General features: G+C 42.9%; 1 protein-coding gene across 1 annotated transcript in view; it reads left to right on the plus strand.

Moving 5' to 3' along the window:
• The window catches only part of LOC126482181 (hemicentin-2-like), an 865,734-nt gene that overhangs the window by 746,345 nt on the left and 95,718 nt on the right, over positions 1–23,671 (plus strand). The window contains exons 11-12 of the mRNA XM_050106159.1: positions 13,292–13,353; positions 13,462–13,708. Of these exons, the coding sequence (XP_049962116.1) occupies positions 13,292–13,353; positions 13,462–13,708 (309 nt within the window). The remainder of the gene's footprint in view (positions 1–13,291; positions 13,354–13,461; positions 13,709–23,671) is intronic.

Raw genomic sequence — 23,671 nt, forward strand, 5'->3', positions numbered from 1 at the left:
GTAGGTTCGAATCCTACCTCGGGCATGGATGTGTGTGATGTCCTTAGGTTAGTTAGGTTTAAGTAGTTCTAAGTTCTAGGGGACTGATGACCTCAGATGTTAAGTCCCATAGTGCTCAGGGCCATTTGAACCATTTGAAAATGGTTCAGACTATTTGAAAATGGTTCAAATGGCCATGAGCACTATGGGACTTAACTTCTGAGGTCATAAGTCCCCTATAACATAGAAGTACTTAAACCTAACTAACCTAAGGACAGCACACACATCCATGCCCAAGGCAGGATTCGAACCTGCCACCGTAGCGGTGGCGCGGCTCCAGAATGTAGCGCCTAGAACCGCTCGGCCACACCGCCCGGCGAACCATTTAAAACGCTTTCCATAGGTGCTCACAGTAGCTCGCGAACATCGAACTGTCATGACCGTTTCAGAGATGCTTGTTGTCAAGCGCTAGACCATAGAAATGTATCCACTGTCGAAGTCTATTATGTCTGTGTATGTACCCTTTTGTTGCACGAATTATCACTGGGATGATCCCTTATTCGTCCCTGCTCCCCTTTTAAAATGTTCGTACAACATTAAGCGCCCACAAGCATTAAGGAGGCACTCAGTTTCGGTCTCTACATTGGTCACAATGTTTTCACTTATTGGCTTGTCAGTGTACGTGCATCATGTCAGGTCAATAATACGGCTGTTTTGTATACCGTATCTGAGAAAGAATAATTTGAATATATCGACAGTGTCGAACTTTTCCTTTCATTAATTACAATTGTGTGTCTAACCACAGTTCACTGAATCTTGAAAGTTTGTGCAATGAACACGTGCTGTACCACGCAATGCAAGGTACGCTGATATATGAAAATCAGAGAGCGTTCCGGTAATGGCATAAAGTTCTGCCTTATATCTGACCCAAGCACGCAATTCCCAACTCACATGCGTGTATTGATTAATCGAAGCGAGAAGTAACAGTCACCTACATGCTGTTTTTCTTCATTCATCACTCCGAGTTTGTCACGCTAACACGATGTTCGGTGCGATAAAAGATTTCTGTTCAAAGGTAAGCGAAATAATTTGCTAAGGCATGGTGGAATAGTGAAACAAAATTAACCTCTGCCTTTATAGCAAAAGCTTTTATGCCAGGGATAGACACGCACATGCGTATGCACTGTTATACACAGTGAATTTATTTTCTTGAGACAACGAAATACCTCAATACTACGCAATGGATTAAATGGCGCAAAACACATCTACATTATTTTTAAAAATGCTATCCTGCGATACCAACCTTGCGTTGGGGTGGAGGGCAACTTGGAAATCCTAAATAGGACCATACCGCTTTATTATAGATTCGCATTACGTGGGAAAAATACGTAAGTTTTCTATGTAACACTTTTGTCGTTGCGCAATAGGTGGTGCTGTAGTCGAAAATAACACATTTAAGTCCCAAAAGGTTATGCACTGTACCAAAAAAAGAAATAAGGCGTGTTCAGTAACTGTGAAAGAAGCTTGTTTGACGTCACTCACCTCTCATCAAGGGGCTGCTTGATTGAGGTGTGTCTTTTCACATATAACCAACGAGGTGCTTGTGCGTAAGAATTACTTCACAGAACGTACTCGAAAATGTCGCCGCCTGTTTCGATGTACGTATTTATCCACACGTGGAATGAGTCGACAGAAATGAGAAGCGTTAGCTATGTAATCGGCTGACCTGCATTGGTGATATGCTGAATCATATAATCCCGCGTTGTTAGCACTTCATCATAAATTCCAGTCTTCAGGTAACCCCTAGAACAAAAGTTAGGCTAAGTGAAATGTGGCAATCTTGCAGGTAAAGACACTGCACCACCTCTTCAGATCCACCAACGACTGTACACGCTATCTGATACTCCCCATGCTTTTAGAGAATAATGTGCTGGACAACCACGGGGATGTTTGCAAGCAATATTGGAAGGTCGTCCTTCAAGATTGTTCGATATTTATCACCTTTCAAGTTGTCGTATATAAAAATGGACAACACTTCAACACTAAAAATTCGCATTCCACGGATGCAGATGTTAACTTGGCGTAACAAATGTTTGTTTTCTGCATTTCAGTGAAGCATAGTGTGTCAATTAATCGTATCGTGGTTCGTGAAGGTCAACGCAACAGACATTACTCGACTGAAGAAATTAGGATCTCTCCGGGATCGTTGAAGCAACCAACAGCAAAAAGTTATTCGTTTCTTGAATTCATTGCCATGAATTTTCTGAAGCACGGAAATATGGAACGGATACTAACTTATACGTCTCAATTAAACAACATGATCGTATGGCATTATTGGTCGTGTCAATTCCTCTGGTGTAGTTTGAACGCCAAAAGTAAGCCTTTCTTCTTGACCTCACTTTTGCAGCTAACGCTTCGATGATTATGAAATGATCATGACAACTCAGCACCCAGTCCCCGAGCGAAGAAAATTTCCGATCCAGCTGGGAAGCTAACCCGAGACTTAACTATCTACAGCTAGCAAATCTAAACACTAGATCACGAGCTGGGAACCATGACAAAGAAGGCAATTCATTAAGATAGGAAAACAAAAAACCGAGAACCAGGAAGGAAGTATCTCAACCCAAGAATAATGTACAACTGTAAAGATTTGGGAACTTTCTCAGCAGAAGAAGACCGTAGACAAGACGAAAAGACCAACGATGAGAACTTTCATTTGCAAATGTTTCTGACAACACTAATCCTTAATTTCGATGAATGTGATAATGATGACGGTGATGAAGATGATGATGATGATGATGATGTCGAACTTTTATCAGTCAATAACAGTTCTTTTATGTAAACTGTCTGTTTCAAAACTGATTTTTTTCTCCTGTAATTTATGAATATCAGTGAAGTGTCCCGTTCTCACGATCTGGACATATGCTCACATGTTATTTTACAAAGTGCTAGCTACAAGCGCACTCTACAAATCACATTATGTTGTCCGTACCTAATTCTGCGGAAATAGCCGCCCTTTTCTCGCTGCTGAGGTCAGATCCATCGATCGCGGTGGCTATAATGTTTGCGGTGGTTGATCATCTGAGTGCTTTTCGGCCGCAGAGCTTAGTGGTTAATGTGATGAGTTCCCGTGTTTGTGTCGTATTTTGGACACTATAATCCTAAGATTCGGGTTTTTATCCACAGAAAAACCCTAATGGCTCGCTATAAAATGAAGTACGTTATGCACTGAATATTTGCGAGAGTATTAGTGCTAAAATAACTTACATAATCCTCATTTTGTTTCGAATAACTATAAGTAAATCCCATGCCCTTAAAATAAGGTAATTATGTATGACGGAAATTAAGAATTAAAATTAACTAAATAAAATAATTAATCATCTATTGTAGTACTGGTGCCGTACTGTGTTTTCAGTGACTTACGTTACATTTCATTTTCGAATTTCTCCATAGCATACATGTCCTTTCCCCTTATAAGGCTGTGGTATTCGTTGGACAGCCTCAGTCTCGTTCACTCTAGTTGCTTATATACTCTTCTCGTTTTAGAACTTTTTAAGTACCGGGCTTTCTACAGTGTGTTGCAACGTAAAGCACATTTCGATACCCCTACGGCGAATTCTGTGCTACGTAGATACGTTTACAGCGATTTTAAAAGAACATGATGAACGCGAATACGAACATGGGATGTTGCGGAAAGAGTAATTGAGTTTCATACTTTCTCGCCTACTACTACAGTAATGATAATATGTGATACACAGAATTGTATACAACAAAAACACAACCGGTTCTTAATTCAACTGGTGAATGTAATTACACAGGTGTTCGGTCTCTCTAGAACCTTCAAACGATTGACAGATAAGAGATACCGACATACACGCGGGCACGGAAATACTACTTCACAATTCGAAACGATTCAAGTAATTTAAAAACTATTACTTTACAATTTGAAGCGATTCATACGAATAGATAAATCAATATTTTGACTCTTGAGTTTTTTAAATTTACGTCTTCCGCATCTGCGTCGGGTAATAGAACGGAAGTACGACATTTTATCTTGAAATCAGTCGGTCAAATGCTAACCTATTGTACACTGCCTATCAAACACAAATTAGGTACATATTTTCTGCATTTCCTTGGTAGCTAGTAGCCTGAGAAATGTACTGCGATGAAAAGCACCTACATTTACATCTGTAATGTAACGTGTATGAAAGTAACGGATATTTCCAGGTGTGCATCATGTATGGACATAAACCAGGACTTCTAAACAGACTGGCTGAAATTCGATGATTTTTCTACGAGGGCTTGCTGAAAAATAATGCCTCAGAATTTTTTATTTGGAAGCTCTAAAAGCCTTTTAAATAAAACTATTATCATGCTACATTTATTCATGTATACGTACTTGTTTCTCAACACTTTCACCCTGGCCACGAACACATTACTCCCAATGGGAGATAATTTTGTTCACACCGTCACAGTTGAATGTTTGACATTGTTGGTGAAGCAACACGGCTTTATCACTATGAAAGTGAAGTCCTCGAAGGTCTTCATAAGTTCTGGAAACGGATGAAAATTCGATGGAACCACAGTCGGGACTGTATGGAGGATGACTGATGGCAGTGAATCCAAGGCATCATATTGCTGTATATGTCGCAGCGCTCGTGTGTGATGAGCCTTTGTGATCCTGTAGGACAGGAGGCTCCACCTAAGAATTGCACGCTTTCAGTTATCTTAGGTTCTCGCTTTTGTGGCGGCGTTCGTAGCGACAAACACTTCGCTGTAGAAACGGCTTACGAAGTCACCGCCACACTTTTAATAGCGGGCCGACCGGTCCGCTGGAACAGTGAACAGAAAGATGATAACCCAAACACTCTGATTAAATAAAAGTCGGTACTTATCTTTATTAACGAAGATACAGCAACACAGTAGTGAACTCTGTGTCTACAGAAATCTGTCTAGTTCGAGTCGGAGCGGCTAGGTCAGCGTCGGCTGACGACAATCAACAACTCTGCTGCGATGAACACACAACTGACTAGCAAGTACACAATTCGGTGGCGAGTATACAACTGAGCGGCGAATACAGAACTGTCCTAGCGCTCGCGACTCCAGCGCTTAAGAAGCCAGAAGCCAGCGGTGGCGCGCGCAGACTTGCGGCGATTTCCTGCCTCGCTGGCGCTGCTTATGCGGACGGCGTCCGGACTTTGATGCTGCCAACCTTTTGGCAGCGGGCTCGGGTGGCATTACTGGCTAGGATATAACACTCGCAGTATCTTACAGAGTTTATGGTGGTGCCTTTAGGCGTAAATTCCAAATGTCTCACAACTTGAGCACGCCCGACCACTTTGTACATGACTTTGCCTCGTGATGGCATAGTCTTGAACATTTTTGTCCTCGGTGATCCATTGTGCTCTGTCAAACACGTTGAGGTTAGCACCACCGTTTCCTTCATTACGAGCATGTTACTGATGTCGATACATCATCTCTGTACACAGCTTTTATTCATCTCTTAATTTCAGTCGGAGTATGATTTCTGCCTTTAGATACTCTATTACAGCACATTCTCACACACCGACATAGTTACGTCATACACCGCCATGTAACAACCAAAAATTCGGGGTCCACTAGCTGCACAAAGTGGCCTCTTGCAACAGCGAAGCGGGAAAGTCGACTGACTAATAATCATGACATCTAATATCTCAGCCGATTACTTTTCAGGACGCCCTCGTACGTATCCTCACTTTTCTTAGGAAATGCAAGTGACTTTCGAAATATATCGTATTGTCACTCCTAGTCTAGAATCCTTAAAGATTTAGAGCATTTTTAATTACCTTTCTTCTGCCTATACCCAAGGAAATTAGTTCTGATTTATTCATTTGTTGATTACTTGAAATATTATAGCAAAGCACACTCCGTCAAACACTCCATATCTGACAGAATATGTATATGCGGAATACATGTTCGAAGAAAGAAATTTGTTAGATGAGATCGATGTGTTCTGAATGCATGCACATTTCTCAACAAAACATCTAAAATTTGTGAGAGCGTTGAAAAGCATCACAGGAAATCTTCACACCAAGGAGTGGGTACTGATCCTCCATACTCTTCATCCGTTCACCGTCGCTTCAGATATAAGTACTCTCTATCAGCAGAGCGATTATAGATACAATTTTGTGCATTTAATGACGACATACCTGTACTCCACGTGCTTCGCTGAAGAGATATGTTTGACACCAAAAATCTCGATGTGTGAGTGCAAGATGTAGTGAGTGTTGTCAATTCCATTTTTGCGCAGCAGTTGTTCTAATTAGAAGCCTAGATTACGCGCGTGTGAGTATATCTCCATTAAATTTCGTTATGTTTTCCATGTCACATTCCACTATTCCCTACCGGTTAATTACTGATTAATCATTATGATTTACACGTAGAAGATGTATACACCTAGAACATAGCATGGCTGTGTTCCTCCGGGAGTACTACCACAGCACTGCCTTATAAAACTGAATGAAGACTCACAAGTCATCTTGGGTTTTCTTTTTACGCAGACAAATGGTAAATGACTATTTTGATTCTGTTGTGGATCGAGTAGTGCGGGCATCGTTATGTAAATTGGGGACTGATGTCTGGCGCTTGCACTGATGCTGTATTTATGTGTTAGGAGTCGGCAGCGGAATCCATGCTCACGAGGGCTGTATTCTCGCTGCCTTATGCATTTCGGTAACGGCTGAAAGAAGAAGCGACAGACATAGATTACAGACACTATTTCGGAACGGTTTTACAAAGGTTCGTATCCATGTAGAATGCAGATCAGCACCGAAACCGTACCCGCAACAATGAATTGGTATTAGTTCTTGTGATCAGAGTGACAAGTAAGAAAATGTAGAGTGAACCAAAAATCCACGGGCAACATTTTCGGAGGGTTTTAAGATATATTTTCAGATTACTTTGGTATAATGGACCCGTGTTTTCCAGTGGCTCGTTACAGAGTAATAATGTCTATTTCTTCTTCTTCTTTTTCTTATTGTGGATTTCCTAAGGCTGGCAACGTTTCTCCGATTCTAATCGCCATCTTCTTATTTTCTGACTTTTCTCAATGCTCATGTAGCTTCCTTCCACTGCCTCCTCCACAGTTGCGTCTTGGGTGATTCCTTTTCTTCGTCTGTGACGGTATGTGTCGTAGTAACCTTTCTGGTATCCTGCCGACATTCATCTTGTTCATAGGCCAAAACAACATTAGCTGTTCCTCTTAGATATTGTCACAGATATTGGTATCCACTTTCATCCTTCGCCGGATTACATTTTTTGTCCTGTACATTATAGAGCAGCTTAAGCTTCGTCGTAAGTAATCCACCTCACGGTCAAGAGGTTTCATCTTATTGTTTTTTGCCTACGTCGCAGTCGGGCAAGGATCATTGTCCCTTTTACAGCTCGTTCTTACTAGTGTAATCAGCATTGCTAGCACCCTGCTTATGAAATATTACACCAAGGTACTTCGCCTTTCCCACACCTACAATTTACTTCTCAGTGCGCTACGAAATTATTTACTTTTACCGTATCAAAGGCCAGGGACGCACAGTTCTTCATGTTTACCCTCAGGCCAAACTTATTGTACTCCAACTTCATCATTTTTTATAATACAACTCGGATCATCCTCATTTCTGCTAGTATGGGAGCAAGTTGGTTATCTGAAAAATACAGGGTAATTATCTGTATAGAGCCCAAAAGGCTGCCGCAGATATTTATTCGGCTCGAATTCTCCTGTCCATCTCTATCCAGTCTTGCTCTTGCTGTGTTATTTTCACATTAATTCATAACAACATTTGGAGTCTTTCATACAACTCTATCTCTTTCAGCTTTTCCCATAGATTCTTAGTGGGCACATTAATCAATCAATAGAACATGCGCCTCCAGTCAACCATTTGTGCGTTTTTCACGTATTAGTTTCATTGTTAAGATGTTTCCGTTTTCAGCCTTCCTGCTCTGAATCCTTTTTGCTCCACTTGCTACCTGTATCATGTTTTTTTCTTCATGAGATCTTTAATAGCATTACAGTAAAGTCTTCCATTAAAATGTATCACTGCCAATCAGATAAAAATTTTGGGTCATTATGTAACTTTTTCTTATTCACCTGTGTTGTGTAATATTTTTCCCATTCTCTATTTAGTACTCTTTCACACAGATTCCTTAGCACCTCCAATAATTTCACTGGTCCAGACGTCTCCAGTTCCGGATATACCGTTCCATATCCACGTTCTTTCTTCATCCTACTTCTCCTTGCAGCCTGTCGACGAACTTTTATATCTACAGGCCAAAACTATTACTGCTACATCCTCACCTCACTTCTGTATGAAACGTATGGCAGATTTTCCTGGAATAAATCCTTACAATACTTTCTCCATTGACCATAAAAATATTATTTTGAAGTAACTTGTCACTAGTCCATACTCGCACTGACTTCATTATTCTCCACGCCTCAGCACTCCGAAACGCACCAAACATTCATTCTTCCTACATATTCACATGTTTCCTCCCACTCCTAGTTTTTCCTTTTTAACATTTATGTTTTTATTTCTCCAGTTTGCGTCGTACGCCTAACTTTTGATTGACATTCAGTCACGAACATCAAATAAGCATTTTTTCTCTTCAGTCATCTCTGCTATTTCTACATCCTACTAAAGTGGTTGCTTCTTCTTCTCATATTCTCTAAGTGTTCCTTTGCTGCTTCACTATGCTCATATTCCTCTCTTGCTGTTATCTCTGAATTATTAATTTTTTTTTACTTTGCTTGTGGTGTAAGTACTTAATACTATATTCCCTTAGACGGTCCGAATTATGTCTTATGATCTCAGGATGATCAGCACTTTGCACCCTCTTGTGCTCGCCACTGCTCCCGAAAGTACAGGGGATAAAAATTTTACATTCCAACAGATGATGGTCACTTTCACAACCTGTCCCTGTTTTAAATGTGACATTTTCAATTTTTAAACATGACTTTCGCCTCAAGATTAGATAATCGGTTATTGATTTCAGCCTCTTGTGAGGTTAGAGAATACAAATTTATGTATGTCTGTGTGAACAAGGCACGTATTTTCTACCCAATTCATATTGCTGGGATAAATCCGCACGTCTTTTCCCATCCTCATTCCTAGAATCCTCTCCATACATCCCAATATGATTATTATTTCTCTCTTTCCCTACCACGTTATTAAAAGCTTCCGCCAGTATCAGGTTATGGCCACTTGTATACATTCCATAGGACTGTTCAAAATCTTCTTCTACGTTCAAGGGAGGATCTTAGCAGCGGCAAACAATCTCACAGTCACTGGATTCGTGTATCTAGCTCTCAAACTGCGCTTTATCGACATTTCATTAACTGCTCCCAACTAAAATAATGGGCCAACTCTAGCAGGTATTCACAACCAGTACCTTAGATTTTTGTTGCGGAAAGCACAGTTACATCAGTGTGTTGCTGTCTTAAGCCCATTAAAACATATTCTATATCCCGGTTGCTCGAGGTGGTGTAGTGGTTTTCCGTGATTTCCCTAAATCGTTTCAGGCAAATGCCGGGATGGCTCCTCTGAAAGGCCACGGCCAACTTCCTTCCCCATCCTTCCCTAATCCGGTGAGACCGATGACCTCGCTGTTTGGTCTCTTCCACCAAATTCCCCCCCCCCTCCTCCTCCCCTACAACCCAATCCGGATGCCCTTTTTATTCCACATACGAAGACGCCAAGTTTGTTTTAGTTTCCGTTGCCGAATTCCGTCAAAACTACCCAAAAACCGAGGCCTATTATTGGATATTTTAGCTGGATTGGATATTTAAGCTTGGACCGCTCTTTGTTTACGCTTTGCATTTGGTTTCGCAGGTCAGTACAACTTGTTCCTGTTTTCATGCTTTATCTGTGTTCAATTTTTGACGGTCTATCCACTGGGTCTTCTTACCACTAAATCTGAGGGAGGATGCGTTGAGGAGTTACCCTTGTCAGTATGCTCCGAAATTTTGTGAGTGACGTTCTAGTTCACGCTGTATAGTAGTTTCTAAAGCTGCAGAATCTGGGTCGGAAATAATCTGCAATTCATTGAGTCGCAGGAATTGGCTGCTCGAAATTCTGCAATGTTTTCAATCACTGTGCCAATGGCTACCTCACATATCCCCCCCCCCCCCCCCCCCCGCTGGTTTTGTTGACGCCCTGTGGGGCGGCGGGTGGAAAAAATAGTCACTGTAGTATTGCGGTTCTGATGGAGACTTTGTCATTGATTATTGAAGTTCATTACTCTGAGGGTTCAGGTTGATGTCTGGGATTCATAGAAAATGCGGGTTACTATAACAATTTTCACTATATTCTGAAAACGATAAAGCGTAAAATTGCAGACAAATGATTACCCATATCAGCTATTGTACTACCAGTGTTGTTCAGAGCCTATAGCGTGGATCCTATTATCCATAGATAACTAAATTGTTCAATAATCATTATTGATGTAAATGTTCAAAGTGAATGCTCGCCAAAATTTAATGTTAATACTAATCAAACGGTACGCTAGTAATGGTAGAAAGTCTGTCCTGCGGTGACACGTGAAAATACGACATACCCACACTGAGAATACATCACTGGAGTCGTTCCGTAATTAACATTTTACCCCAATGCGAACCCATTGTTAAGTGCATATCGACGTACGTAATATAGCATCCAAGGCTCTTCCTTGCAACTGCACAAACGCAAAACGGCTTCCGTCACGGAGTGCGCGCTGATTCGAATCTAGTAGAGAACTGGGGCCTTTTTGTAGCTCGCACGCTCTTATTTATATAGCCGCGGTGCGGATCGCCGAAGACGCAGCCGACAACATTTGCCTTACTGGCTAGAAGCTGGGCCAGCAAAACACTACTTCAAGTTACTAAATAATTAATTGCTTCATTCGCTGAAGGGCAATGAAGCTCTCGATTCAGTTGTGCAATCAGCACACAGGTAAGTATGTATAATAATAAGCCCGCCCTGTTGGCCGTTCGGTCTAACGCATGGCTTTCCGGGCGGGAAGGAGCGCCTGGTCCCCGGCACGAATCCGCCCGGCGGATTCGTGTCGAGGTCCGGTAAACCGGCCAGTCTGTGAATGATTTTTAGGCGGTTTTCCGTCTGCCTCAGCGAATGCGGGCTGGTTCCCCTTATTCCGCCTCAGTTACACTATGTCGGCAATTGCTGCGCAAAACAAGTTCTCCACGTACGCGTACACCACCATTACTCTACCAGGCAAACATACGGGTTACACTCGTCTGGTGAGAGACGTTTCCTCGGGGGTCCACCGGGGGCCGAACCGCAAAATAGCCCTAGGTTCGGTGTGGAGCGGAGGAGGGGTGAAGTGGACTGCGGTAGTCGTCGTGGGGTTGTGGACGACTGCGGCTGTGGCGGGGACGAAGCCTCTCCGTCATTTCTAGGTCCCCGGTTAACACACAATACAATACAGTACAATACAATGTAATGTATAATAAAATTCTAATGTGGCAAGGTTAAATACATGTCGCTAGAGAATTATTTTAGTTGTACTGCACGCAATAGCTGAGCTCTTAACTTGCCCTTTGGAGAGACGCTACAGCTATAGTTTTATAGATACCTTTTGGAAAAACTTCTCACATCTTTGTTATTATAGCGTTTCTCCGTTCTAACCTAAATGTAAACCTCCTAGCTTTATCTAATCACTTACTTAATCTATCGTGCTTCCGAAATTTTAGGACACAAAAACAGAAAATCATGAATTTCAACCAAAATATTACTTTGTGAGATCGAGCATGCTGTTTCCATTAAATTACAATGGAAAAGGAATCAGAATATAAATTTTGAAGTTTCTAGCCGAGCGGGTTGGGGGTTGGGTGGTTTGAGGAAGGAGACCAGACAGCGAGTCATCGGTCTCATCGGGTTAGGGAAGGACGGGGAAGGAAGTGGGCCGTGCCCTTTGAAAGGAACCGGCATTTGGCTGGAGCGATTTAGGGAAATCACGGAAAACCTAAATCAGGATTGCCGTACGCGGGATTGAACCGTCGTCCTCCCGAATGCGAGTCCAGTGTCTAACCACTGCGCCACCTCGCTCGGTCTAGCCGAGAGATCTAAGGCGCTGCAGTCTTGGACTATGCGGCTGATCCGAGCGGAGGTTCGAGTCCTCCCTCGGGCATGGGTGTGTGTGTTTGTCCTTAAGATAATTTAGGTTACGTAGGGCGTAAACGTAGGGACTGATGTCCTTAGCAGTTAAGTCGCATAAGATTTCACACACATTTGAACATTTGATGTTTGAAGTTTCTAACTCCTTCCATTTCGAAAAATGTTAAAGTTACTAAACTGAAACTTTACGCATTAGTATTTTAGCATCATTCCTGACATGCTATCAACTATTCAAAAAAATGTTCAAATGTGTGTGAAATCTTATGGGACTTACTGCTAAGGTCATCAGTCCCTAAGCTTACACACTGCTTAACCTAAATTATCCTAAGGACAAAGACACACACCCATGCCCGAGGGAGGACTCTAACCTCCGCCGGGACCAGCCGCAAAATCCATGACTTCAGCGCCTCAGACCGCTCGGCTAATCCCGCGCGGCCGGTATACGTCTTCATGGACGACAATTTACTCCCCCCTCATGCACATCTTGTGAATTATTTCCTTCAGGATAACGTCATCGCTCGACTAGGGTGGCCAGAATGTTCTCCAGACATGCCTGGGATTGATTGAATAGGGCTCTTCATAGACGACGTGACCCACGAACTATTCTGAGGGATCTACGCCGAATGGCCGTTGAGCAGTGAGACAATCTGGATCAGCAGTGCCTTGATGAACTTTTGATTAGTATGCCACGACGAATACAGGCATGCATCAGTGCCAGAGGAAGTGCTACTGGGTATTATAGGTACCGATGTATACAGCAATCTGGACCATCACCTCTGAAGGTCCCACTTTATGGTCGTACAACATGAAATATGTGTTTTCATGAGCATTAAAATGGGCGGAAATGATGACTATGTTGATCTCTATTCCAGTTTTCTGTATAGGTTTTGAAACTCTAGGAACCAAGGTGATGCAAAACTTTTTTTTATATGTGTAGTTCCTAAGCTGCAGAATCTCAGCTCGTTGTCGGAAATAATCTGCAATTCAGTGACTGGCAGGAAATTACTGCTGGAAATTCTGAGTAATTCTGTAATGTTTCAATTACTGCACCAAGGACTTTCTCACGCATCCCTTTCTCTGCCCCGCCCGCTTTTGCTGACACCCATGCGTGAGAGCTGTGAGGCACTACCTGCACAGAACATACTGCTCCAGTGGCACCTCGTACTTTGCAGAGCGCCCCGGAGCGCTGAGCAACTGCTCGCTGCGCGCGGCGGCGGCCGCTGCGGCGACGCCGGCGGCCTCGGCGCTTTCGCCGGCCGCGGCTGCGGCGGCGGCGGCTGCCCTGCAGAACGCGTCGTCCGCCTCGGGGCCGGAGCTGTCGGCCGCGCCGGCGTCTGCGCAGCTGGTGGTGGAGTGCGTGGCGGGCCACGACGGCGGGCTGCCGCAGCGCTTCTTCCTGGAGGCGCACGAGGCGGCCGGCGGCGGCGTCCGGCTCAACACGAGCAGCGCGGCGCCGCGCTTCCGGCTGCAGCTGGCCGCGCTGGGCTGGCGCACGCTGCGCCTCGTGCTGTACGCCGCCAACGCGCGCGGCCGCGGCGACGCCACCGTGCTCGACGACATCGCGCTCGGCGACGCCGAGATGCGCACAGGTCGGTCGCCGGGCCGCCGCTGCAACTACTCGCTCCGCTAGTCGCGCCGCTGGTTGTCAGAAGCGGCAGATTTTGCTTTGTCGGCATCCAAATCAGAGAACTGTACCATAATGGAGCATTATATAAGATCCTACACGTCTGGATGGCCCCTGCAGAGTTAGGCTGCTGATAAAATACAGATGTATCGACACATCGATACTGTTTCCAGAAACATTGATAACTGAGGGCGATATTCTTGTCACTATGTATCGATATGTATAACCAGGATAACGCAATTTAGTCGAGTTAACTCGGGTGATGCTGAGGGAATTAGATTCGGGAATGAGACACGTAAAGTAGTAAAGGAGTTTTGCTATTTGGGGTGCAAAATAACTGATGATGGTCGAAGTAGAGAGGATATAAAATGTAGACTGGCAATGGCAAGGAAAGCGTTTCTGAAGAAGAGAAATTTGTTAATGTCTAGTATAGATTTAAGTGTCAGGAAGTCGTTTCTGAGAGTAGTTGTATGGAGTGTAGCCATGTATGGAAGTTAAACATGGACAATGAATAGTTGGGACAAGAAGAGAAGCTTTCGAAATGTGGTGCTACAGAAGAATGCTGTAGATCACATAACTAATGAGGAGGTATTGAATAGAATTGGGGAGAAGACGAGTTTGTGGCACAACGTGATAAGAAGAAGGGATCGGTTGGTAGGACATGTTCTGAGGCATCAAAGGATCGCCAGTTTAGTATTGAAGGGCAGCGTGGAGGGTAAAAATCGTAGGGGGGGACCAAGAGATGAATACACTAAGCAGATGCAGAAGGATGTAGGCTGCAGTACGTACTGGGAGATGAAGCAGCTTGGACAGGATAGAGTAGCAGGGAGAGATGCATCAAACCAGCCTCAGGACTGAAGACGACAACACCAACATGTATCGATATATCGATACGAAATGGCACACCGGGAGCAAATGTTTTTATTTCATGTTACACTTTTTTGTCGATTTTTAGTAAGTATTAGAAATTTCCTTTTGAAATTGTAGAAGAACATAATTTTACTTCCACTGTGCGAAGAAGTCTTCCTACCTTTTGAGCTTTCACTTCCAGTGATTCTTTTTGAGTGTGAGAAGGAAGTATATCTGGCATAAAGAAGCAGCCTGATTACACTGGGACTGGCGGCCTGAATACAACAAGAAGGTTTCCGATGTGAAGAAATAGCACACCAGTTGCGATAAAAAACAATTTTTAACGGAACTAGTGTTTTTTCACATCGGCATTCTTCGGAAACATTTGCTGAAAATGATGAACAAAAATCTAAACGACAAGATTGGTATTTCCGGTAGGCAGGGACATGTGGACGTAATCGGTGCTCGGCGCTACAACAGATACTGCAACATTTAACTTCACCATGCAATTCTGACACTAGTACCGGTAAGATCGCTGGCGTTTGCAGAAATAAAATTAAATAAAATAAACAGGAAAACAGGGAAGTCGACGTGAAGCGTTCCGAAAAAAATCAGATATGTATCGAAACCTAACGACGGCACCATTGGACACCTTTTATTGCGTCACTTGAATGCTATTACCATTATTAGCAAACTGGTTACTGCTAAGCATGAGCTTAATTTGTTTCCCTTCCAACTCATGCTCTAAAGGGGATAGTCAGGCTGTTAGCTTGTTAATGTACAGAGCGTCCAATAACAAATCAACACTTAAATAACCAGCTCTAATAAAAAAAAGAAAACTCCCGAACAGGCCATAAGGCCCAAGGGTACTGACCGGCAGCCGTGTCATCCTCAGGCCATAGGTGTCACTGGATGCCGATATGGAGGGGCATGTGGTCAGCACACAGCTCTCCAGGCCGTATGTTAGTTTCCGAGACATTAGCCGCTACGTCTCAATCAAATAACTCCTCAGTTTGCCTCGCAAGGGGTGAGTGCACCCAGTTTGTCAACATCGCTCAGCAGACCGGATGGTCACCCATCCAAGTGCTAGCCCAGGCCGACAACGCTTAACTTCGGTAAGCTGACGGGAACCGGTGTTACCTCAGCTGCAAGGTCGTTGGCTCTACAGCTCTAAAACTTGCAATCAGTTCACTTAGTATAGCCGATATTCTTACAGTCCGGTACATCGATAGCATTCCAGTCGGTATGCCGACATATGTATATTCTTCTATCCTTTGCGAGGCAATAACGATATTATCTAAATATCGATATATCGGAATCCCGGTATTTTTAAAAAATATCTGCGGTCCTATTGCAGACCTCATCTTGTCACGAGGTTGTATATCCTTAGTTTTCCTGTATCGGCATATTGTTCCCTGCGTTCTTCTCTACTTTAAATTGTACTACCGACCTCTTCCTGGTTAAACATTTTAATCCACTGAACAAAAAATGTTGAATCATCCTCCGGTTGTCGTTTGGAGTAAATTATGAAATAAATATTTATCCCTGAGACATGCGGATCTAATGTCGCGAGAGTAATTGAGTCGTAAATAAAGATTTATCATACAGATGAAACGATAATATTCATCAAGATGTTACCAGAAGTAACCTTTTTCGGTCAGATAATCAGTACCAAAAATGGAGTCTGCGAAAATGGTTTTCTTGACACAATTATATTAAAATGAAAGGTTAGAAAATTGTGAAAAGTGCTATATCTGCATCTACATTTAGAAATATGCTACGCTAGTCATCTTATGGGGCGTGGCAGAGGGTACATTGTACCACTACCAGCCACTTTCTTTCCTCTTTCTCTAGCAGATGGAGGAGGAAACAACTGTCTGCATGCCTCCTGCGAGCCAGAAATTCTCCTATCTTCGTGGTACTTACGCGAATCGTACGTTGACAACAGTGCAGTCGTTCTGCTGTCAGCTTTAAATGTCCGTTTTCCAAATTCTGTCAACAGTGTTTCGTGATAAGAACGTCGTCCTGTCTCCAGGGATTCGCGCTATAGCTCACGAAGCATCTCCGTATTACTTGTGTGTTGCTGATTCGAGGCATGCTGCTTCGGAATTATAGGTCCACAACTGTATAATGTTGTGGAAATATGATATATTTCTTTTTTTATTTTGTCCGTCTCAGTTGGATGAATACTCAGTTTTCGCTCCAGTGGTTACCGGTTTCGGGCTGACATGCCCACTCCCAAACCACACATCTTGTTATTACGTCATACAACATTGTGCCAAAAGCCAGGAATGGCTTCCGTATCTAAAGTTAAACTACAGGCAACGAGCACTCTCATTGAGAAGTCAGCCTATGTGTCTAGAGTTACATCTGAAAGATTCATGTCGTTCAGGTGTAACTGTAGACACATAGGCTATCTTATCATTAGGCCTGCTTGTTGCAGACAGTCTGACTTTCGGTACAGAAGCTAGTCGTGACTTTTGGCACCATACTATGCGAGTCGGTCAATAAAGAAGTGTATGGTTTGAGAAACAGCGTGTCAGCCAGAATCGGGTAACCACCAGAAATAAAACTGTATATCCATGGAACCGAGACTGTCAAAATAATAATAATAGTAATAATAATAAAGCTATCAGGTTTCGTCAACACTTGTGCGTTGTTCGAAATTACCGATAACAAATCTAGAAGCCTGCCTCTGAAATGATTCTATGTTTTCCTCTAATCCGACCTGATTGGGATCCCAAACACTTGTATAGTGTTCGAGACTGTGTTGTCGCACTACTTTTCTGTGCGTGAGCTCCTCGAGCTACGCTTTCCCAAAATCCTCCCAAAACCCAACACTCCTTCCCTGCTACCGTCCTTACGTATTCGCTCCATTTCATATCGCTTTGCACCGTTAGCCCTAGATATTTTACTGACGAAGCTGATTATTTTCACTCTGCAGTGGAGTGTGCACTAATATGAAACCACGTGGCAGTTTAAATCTGTCCTGCTCGACCTTTGCCTTTCTTGGACGAGTGATACTCTACAAAATCTCATTCTGGAAACCCCCTAGGCTGTGGCTAAGCGATAACTCCACGATATCCTTTCTTTTAGGAGTGCTAGTCTCGGTGGTTTTGCAGGAGAGCTCCTGCGTAGTTTGAAAGGTGGAAGATAAGGTGATATCGCGAATCGTGCATGGTTAGCTCAGTCACCGGCACGGTAGCCCAGCTTGTTCGGTCAGAGGGTTAGCTGCCCTCTGTCATAAAAAAGAACTGAGTTAATGTATCAACGATGAAAAAAAAATGTCGGTAGAGCCCTTGCTCACGAAAGACAAAGGTCACGAGTTCGAGTCTCGATGCGGCACAAAATTTTAATTTTTAAGGAACTTTCTAATGCTATATTCGAACATTGTGTGTTTAGTTTTCTCACTCTCCCGAATTAAATTACATTTTCCTACATTTAGAGCACGCTGCCATTCATCACACCAACTAGAAATTCTGCCCAAGTCATAATGTGTACTTCTATAGTCACTCAACGATGTCACTTTCCAGTACGCCACAGCACTGTCAGCAAAACACTACGTGATACTGCTCACTCTGTCCGTCACATCTTTTATGTGTATAGATAATAATAAAGTTCCTATTAAACTTCCTTATTGAACCACTGACAATACCATAGTCTCTGACGAATACTCGTTCTAGAGAATGGCATATTGAGTTTTGTTACTTAAGAAGTCTTCCAGCCACTCACGTATCTCATATGCTCGAACCTTCGTTATCAATCTGCACTGGGGCACCGCGTCCCATAGTTTCCGGAAATCTAGGAATTTGGAAACTGCCCATCATCCACCGTTCGGAGGATATCACGGGAGAAAAGGGCGAGATGAGTTTCGCACAAGCGATGATTTCTGAAACCGTGCTGATTTCTGGACAGAGTCTTTTAGGTCTGAAGGAAAAGACTGAAACTTCTCATAATTAGAGATAAGAAAGAGCAAATCTGTAATTTCTTTGAAGAAAATTAAATAGCCAAGATCGTATTTGACATTGTTTATTCCTGATGACCTGTTTCAAAGTGAAGACTGTCATCTTCTTATCTGTAAAGTGACGCATTTGCGTAGAATACATGTACAATCGTTATTTATATCTGCCATTACAGATGAGTAAATGGAAATTCTAGGTTTTCGTACCTTTAAAGAAGTAGTTGTTATATTTCCTGTCCATTTATGACTGTACCACACAGGCCATGTTGCCATTATAATGGATAGTATGTATGGCATTCCACACAGGTATGTTAAAAAATAGTAACAGGTTTCTCGCGCATAAAAACAATATACTTAAAAATGTCTTGTTTTACTAGGAAGGTTTAAATGGTTCAAATGGCTCTGAGCACTGTGGGACTTAACATCTGAGGTCATCAGTCCCCAAAACTTAGAACTACTTAAACCTAACTAACCTAAAGACATCACACAACACAGCCATGCCCGAGGCAGGATTCGAACCTGTGACCGTAGCGGTCGCGCGGTTACAAACTGAAGCGCCTAGAACCGTTCGGCCACAACGGCCGGCTACTAGGAACGTCCCACGTTATAGCATTCCACTGCATATTTGCGCATTTCTTTAGGTTCACATGAAGAGTTAAATATGACACGAATTCACATTCTTTGAAGTATATAGTTCAACTGACTGACAATAAGCAATAGCTACGACTTGCAAGTAACTGCAGCCTGTAGATGGCTCTTACATAGGTGTCTGAAAACCAGATCGTATATTAAAACCAAACGACACTTTCGTGTCCAGTTCATTTAAAATTACAAATATCTTTGAGAGAAATTCTTTATTATTTGAAAATATACTGACTTTTATGTAATAAATCTTTATACACTTCCACAAAGAATTTTTTCTTTACAATACACTTTACAAACAACGCGGGATTTTAATATTAGCTTAATCATGTACATTACCTATATATGCTATCGGTATGTATGTTAGTCCGTTTTTCCTCATTCTGCCCAGTATCCCCACGAGACACCTAAAACAACACATAAACCTTGAAAGATGAGAGCGATATGAATTTTGGGACGAGGGGAGAGGCGAACCTTGTTCTCAGATTTTTAAAACACCATTTTTGGAACGGCAAAATGGCATTCATGATGCTGTCGTAAACCAACAGGATGTATAGCAACCATTTTTTTACAACTATGAAAACCTAGAATTTCCATTTCGTCGTAAGTAATGGCAAGTGTAAATAACCATTGCTCATGTACTTCATGTAAATGCATCACTTTAAAGACCAGATGATGACATTCTTCATTGTTGAAACCGATAATCAGGAGTAAATAGTACTGAAGGCGCACTTGGCTTTTAAATTTTCCTGAAGGAAAGAAGTTATACTCGAACTGAGAATATGTTCACGAATTCTGCAGGAAATCGGTGTTAAGAATATTGGTCTGTAATTTTGCGACTCAGTTGTTTTACTCTTCGTACATTTACAGCTTCAAAGCAAATACTGACAATCCTCAACAAAGGAAACGAAAAATATTACGCCATGAAAACCTTGAACGGTCGCTACCAAATTGATACTATATTATTTCAATGTCCATGCAATTTGCTGACTAAACTGTCACGCTTTTGGTAGGGTAAGGTATTGTTATCGATCATTTCACCTTGTCCTGTGACAACCTCTTCATCTCAAGGTAGCAGCAGCACCAAACGTCATCAGTAATATTCCGGATATATTTCAATCTCTATCTTCCCCTACACTGTTTACCCTCTGCAGCTCCATCTGGTACCATGTAAGCTATTATTATTACTATTATTATTATTATTAAGATTTATTCTTTCATCCTAACCAAACTTCTTGACAATTAATCTCACCGATCAAGCATAGAAGCTCCTCATTTCTTATCTTGTCAGACCTCATTTTCTGCAACCTTCTGTAGCGCAACATCTCAAACTCATCGATTCTCTTCTTCTCAGCTTCGGTCACAGTTCATGTGCTTCTTAGGCTTCAGCAAATCCTTTGACACGGTCAGTTTGGAATTTTGCTTTCCATATTTGGCAGCATAAATTTCATGGGAATCGAAATGCAATGATTTCGCTCACACCCGACGTCCCACCAACAGTGCATCACATCCGGCACCATAAAGTTACAACTGCAGCAAGTAGTATGAGGCGTCCCCCGGCGTTAGGCATTAGTTCCTATACTCCTTTCACTATATTTCAACGATGGGTCATGTGTTTTGTGCAACTGCAAGTACCACAGGTACGTTGATGACCTACACTGTAGCTAAGAGCAAAACCAATAAACTTGAAGACAGCTGTCGATCATATCGAATCTGAACTCTGTGCACCATCCATATGGACACAGAATATAGGGCTAAAGCTGAATCCATCCAAAACGCAAGCGGTACTGGATGGTCATTCTAGGCCCATTTGCCCCAAATATCGGGAATCCCCTAGCATCTTTCATCCTAAATACCAACTTCCCTCCCTCAGGAAAGAGACTAGGAGTAATAATAGGTGAAAATTTAAATTGGGCTGGTGCCCTACAAAAAACTTAAGAAACTCTTCGCGACCTGAAAAAGAAACTTGTGCAAACATTTATACTTCCAATAAATGAGTGATTAAAGCGATTTTATGCAGCGAGATCTTTCTTAGGAAAGCCCACATCGCCTGGAACTGGTAATGCGTGCCTGTGTTCGACATATCTGTGCTGTTAGACTCTTCGTTCTTATTTCACCAACATACGCACAGCTACCCTCTTTGGCAAGCGTAAGGATTTATATACCCTCTGTCTTCTCCACTGTCTTACCAACGTATGCCGGCCGGAGTTGCCGAGCTGTTCTAGGCACTACAGTCTGGAACCGAGCGACCGCTACGTCCGCAGGTTCGAATCCTGCCTCGGGCATGAATGTGTGTGATGTCCTTAGGTTAGTTAGGTTTAATTAGTTCTATGTTCTAGGGGACTGATGACCTTAGAAGTTAAGTCCCATAGTGCTCAGAGCCATTTGAACCATATTTTTGGTACTGTATGTGTTGAGCTATGGACCATTCTAAGAGGTGGCTTGATGGCTGTAATCAGATCAGGTTAAATAAATAAAAAAAACTAAATACACTACTGGCAATTGAAATTGCTACACGACGAAGATACCGTGCTACAGACGCGAAATTTAACCGACAGGAAGAAGAAGCTGTGATATGCAAATGATTAGCTTCTCAGAGCATACACACAAGGTTGGCGCCGGTGGTGACACCTAAAACGTGCTGACATGGGGAAAGTTTCCAACCGATTTCTCATACACAAACAGCAGTTGACCGACGTTGTCTGGTGAAACGTTGTTGTGATGCCTCGTGTAAGGAGGAGAAATGCGTACCATCACGTTTCCGACTTTGATAAGGTCGGATTGTAGCCTATCGCGATTGCGGTTTATCGTATCGCGACATTGCTGCTCGCGTTGGTCGAGATCCAATGACTGTTAGCAGGATATGGAATCGGTGGGTTCAGGAGGATAATAAGGAACGCCGTGCTGGATCCCAACGGCCTCGTAACACCAGCAGTCGAGATGAATGGCATCTTATCCGCATGGCTGTAACGGATCGGGCAGCCATTTCTCGATCCCTGATTCAACAGGTGGGCACGTTTGCAAGACAAAAACCATCTGCACGAACAGTTCGACGACGTTTGCAGCTTGGAGTATCGGCTCGGAGACCATAGCTGCGGTTACCCTTGACGCTGCATCGCAGACAGGAGCGCCTGCGATGGTGAACCAACGACGAACCTGGGTGCACGAATAACAAAACATCATTTTTTCGGATGAATTCAGGTTCTATTTACAGCATCATGATGGTCGCATCCATGTTTGGCGACATCGCGGTGAACGTACATTGGAAGCGTGTATTCGTCATCGCCATACTGGCGTATCACCCGGCGTCATGGTATGGGGTGCAATTGGCTACACGTCTCGGTCACCTCTTGTTCGCATTGACGGCACTTTGAACAGTGGACGTTACATTTCAGATGTGTTACGACTCGTGGCTCTACCCTTCATTCGATCCCTGCGAAACCCTACATTTCAGCAGGGTAATGCACGACCGCATGTTGCAGGTCCTGTACGGGCCTTTCTGGATACAGAAAATGTTCGACTGCTGCCCTGGTCAGCACATTCTCCACAATTGAAAACATGTGGTGAATGGTGACCGAGCAAGTTTTCAAAAGTTTTCAAAATTTGAAAATAAAGAATAGCGATCAAAGACTGAAACGCCATATTTTTATTTAATGAACGATCGTGGAGTCCCAATTAAGACAATCATGTCTAGTTTTGATAAACAATACGCCAGTCACTACTCTTGATGAACTGTGGTATCGTGTTGAAGCTGCAGGGGCAGCTGTACCTGTACACGCCATCAAAGTTGTGTGTTGACTCTATACCCAGGCGTATCAAGGCCGTTATTACGGCCAGAGGTGTTTGTTCTGGGTACTGATTTCTCAGGATCTATGCACCCAAATTGAGTGAAAATGTAATCACATGTCACTTCTAGTATAATATATTTGTCCAATGAATACCCGTTTATCATCTGGATTTCTTCTTGGTGTATCAATTTTAATGGCCAGTAGTGTATGCGAAGAGCAGCACACGAAGTCCGGCTCGGTAGCTGCACCGTAAGCGTGCGGTTTGCTGATTGAAGGGCATGGGTTTTATTCGTGGCGAGGACTGAGATACTTTTCCCCGGTCGTTGACTTGGTGTTGTGTTGACCGTAGGTTCGTATCCTCGTAGTTGGTATTCCACTATTGAGATGGCGGCAAAGGATCGTCTCGAAAGCTAATAATAAAAAAAAACTCCGCAACAGTTAATATGGAACTGATGCTTTTTGATGTATGCTCCACATTTAACTCAAGTTAATTACAGAATTCTTTTGTATTTGACCTACTCAGTTTTCCGTGTTTATTAAACTTTGGAAGAAGAGTTTACTCATGTCTCATATTTCGCTCTACCATAGCTCCTAAGAATCTTTTTTGAATGTTCAACATCGTAACGCATTAAAAGAAGTACAGTGTACATCGTAGTATAGTAAACAAGCTGTTGGAGAACTGTGGCAC

The sequence above is a fragment of the Schistocerca serialis genome, chromosome 5, assembly GCF_023864345.2.
Source record: "Schistocerca serialis cubense isolate TAMUIC-IGC-003099 chromosome 5, iqSchSeri2.2, whole genome shotgun sequence".
Lineage (NCBI taxonomy): Eukaryota > Metazoa > Arthropoda > Insecta > Orthoptera > Acrididae > Schistocerca > Schistocerca serialis.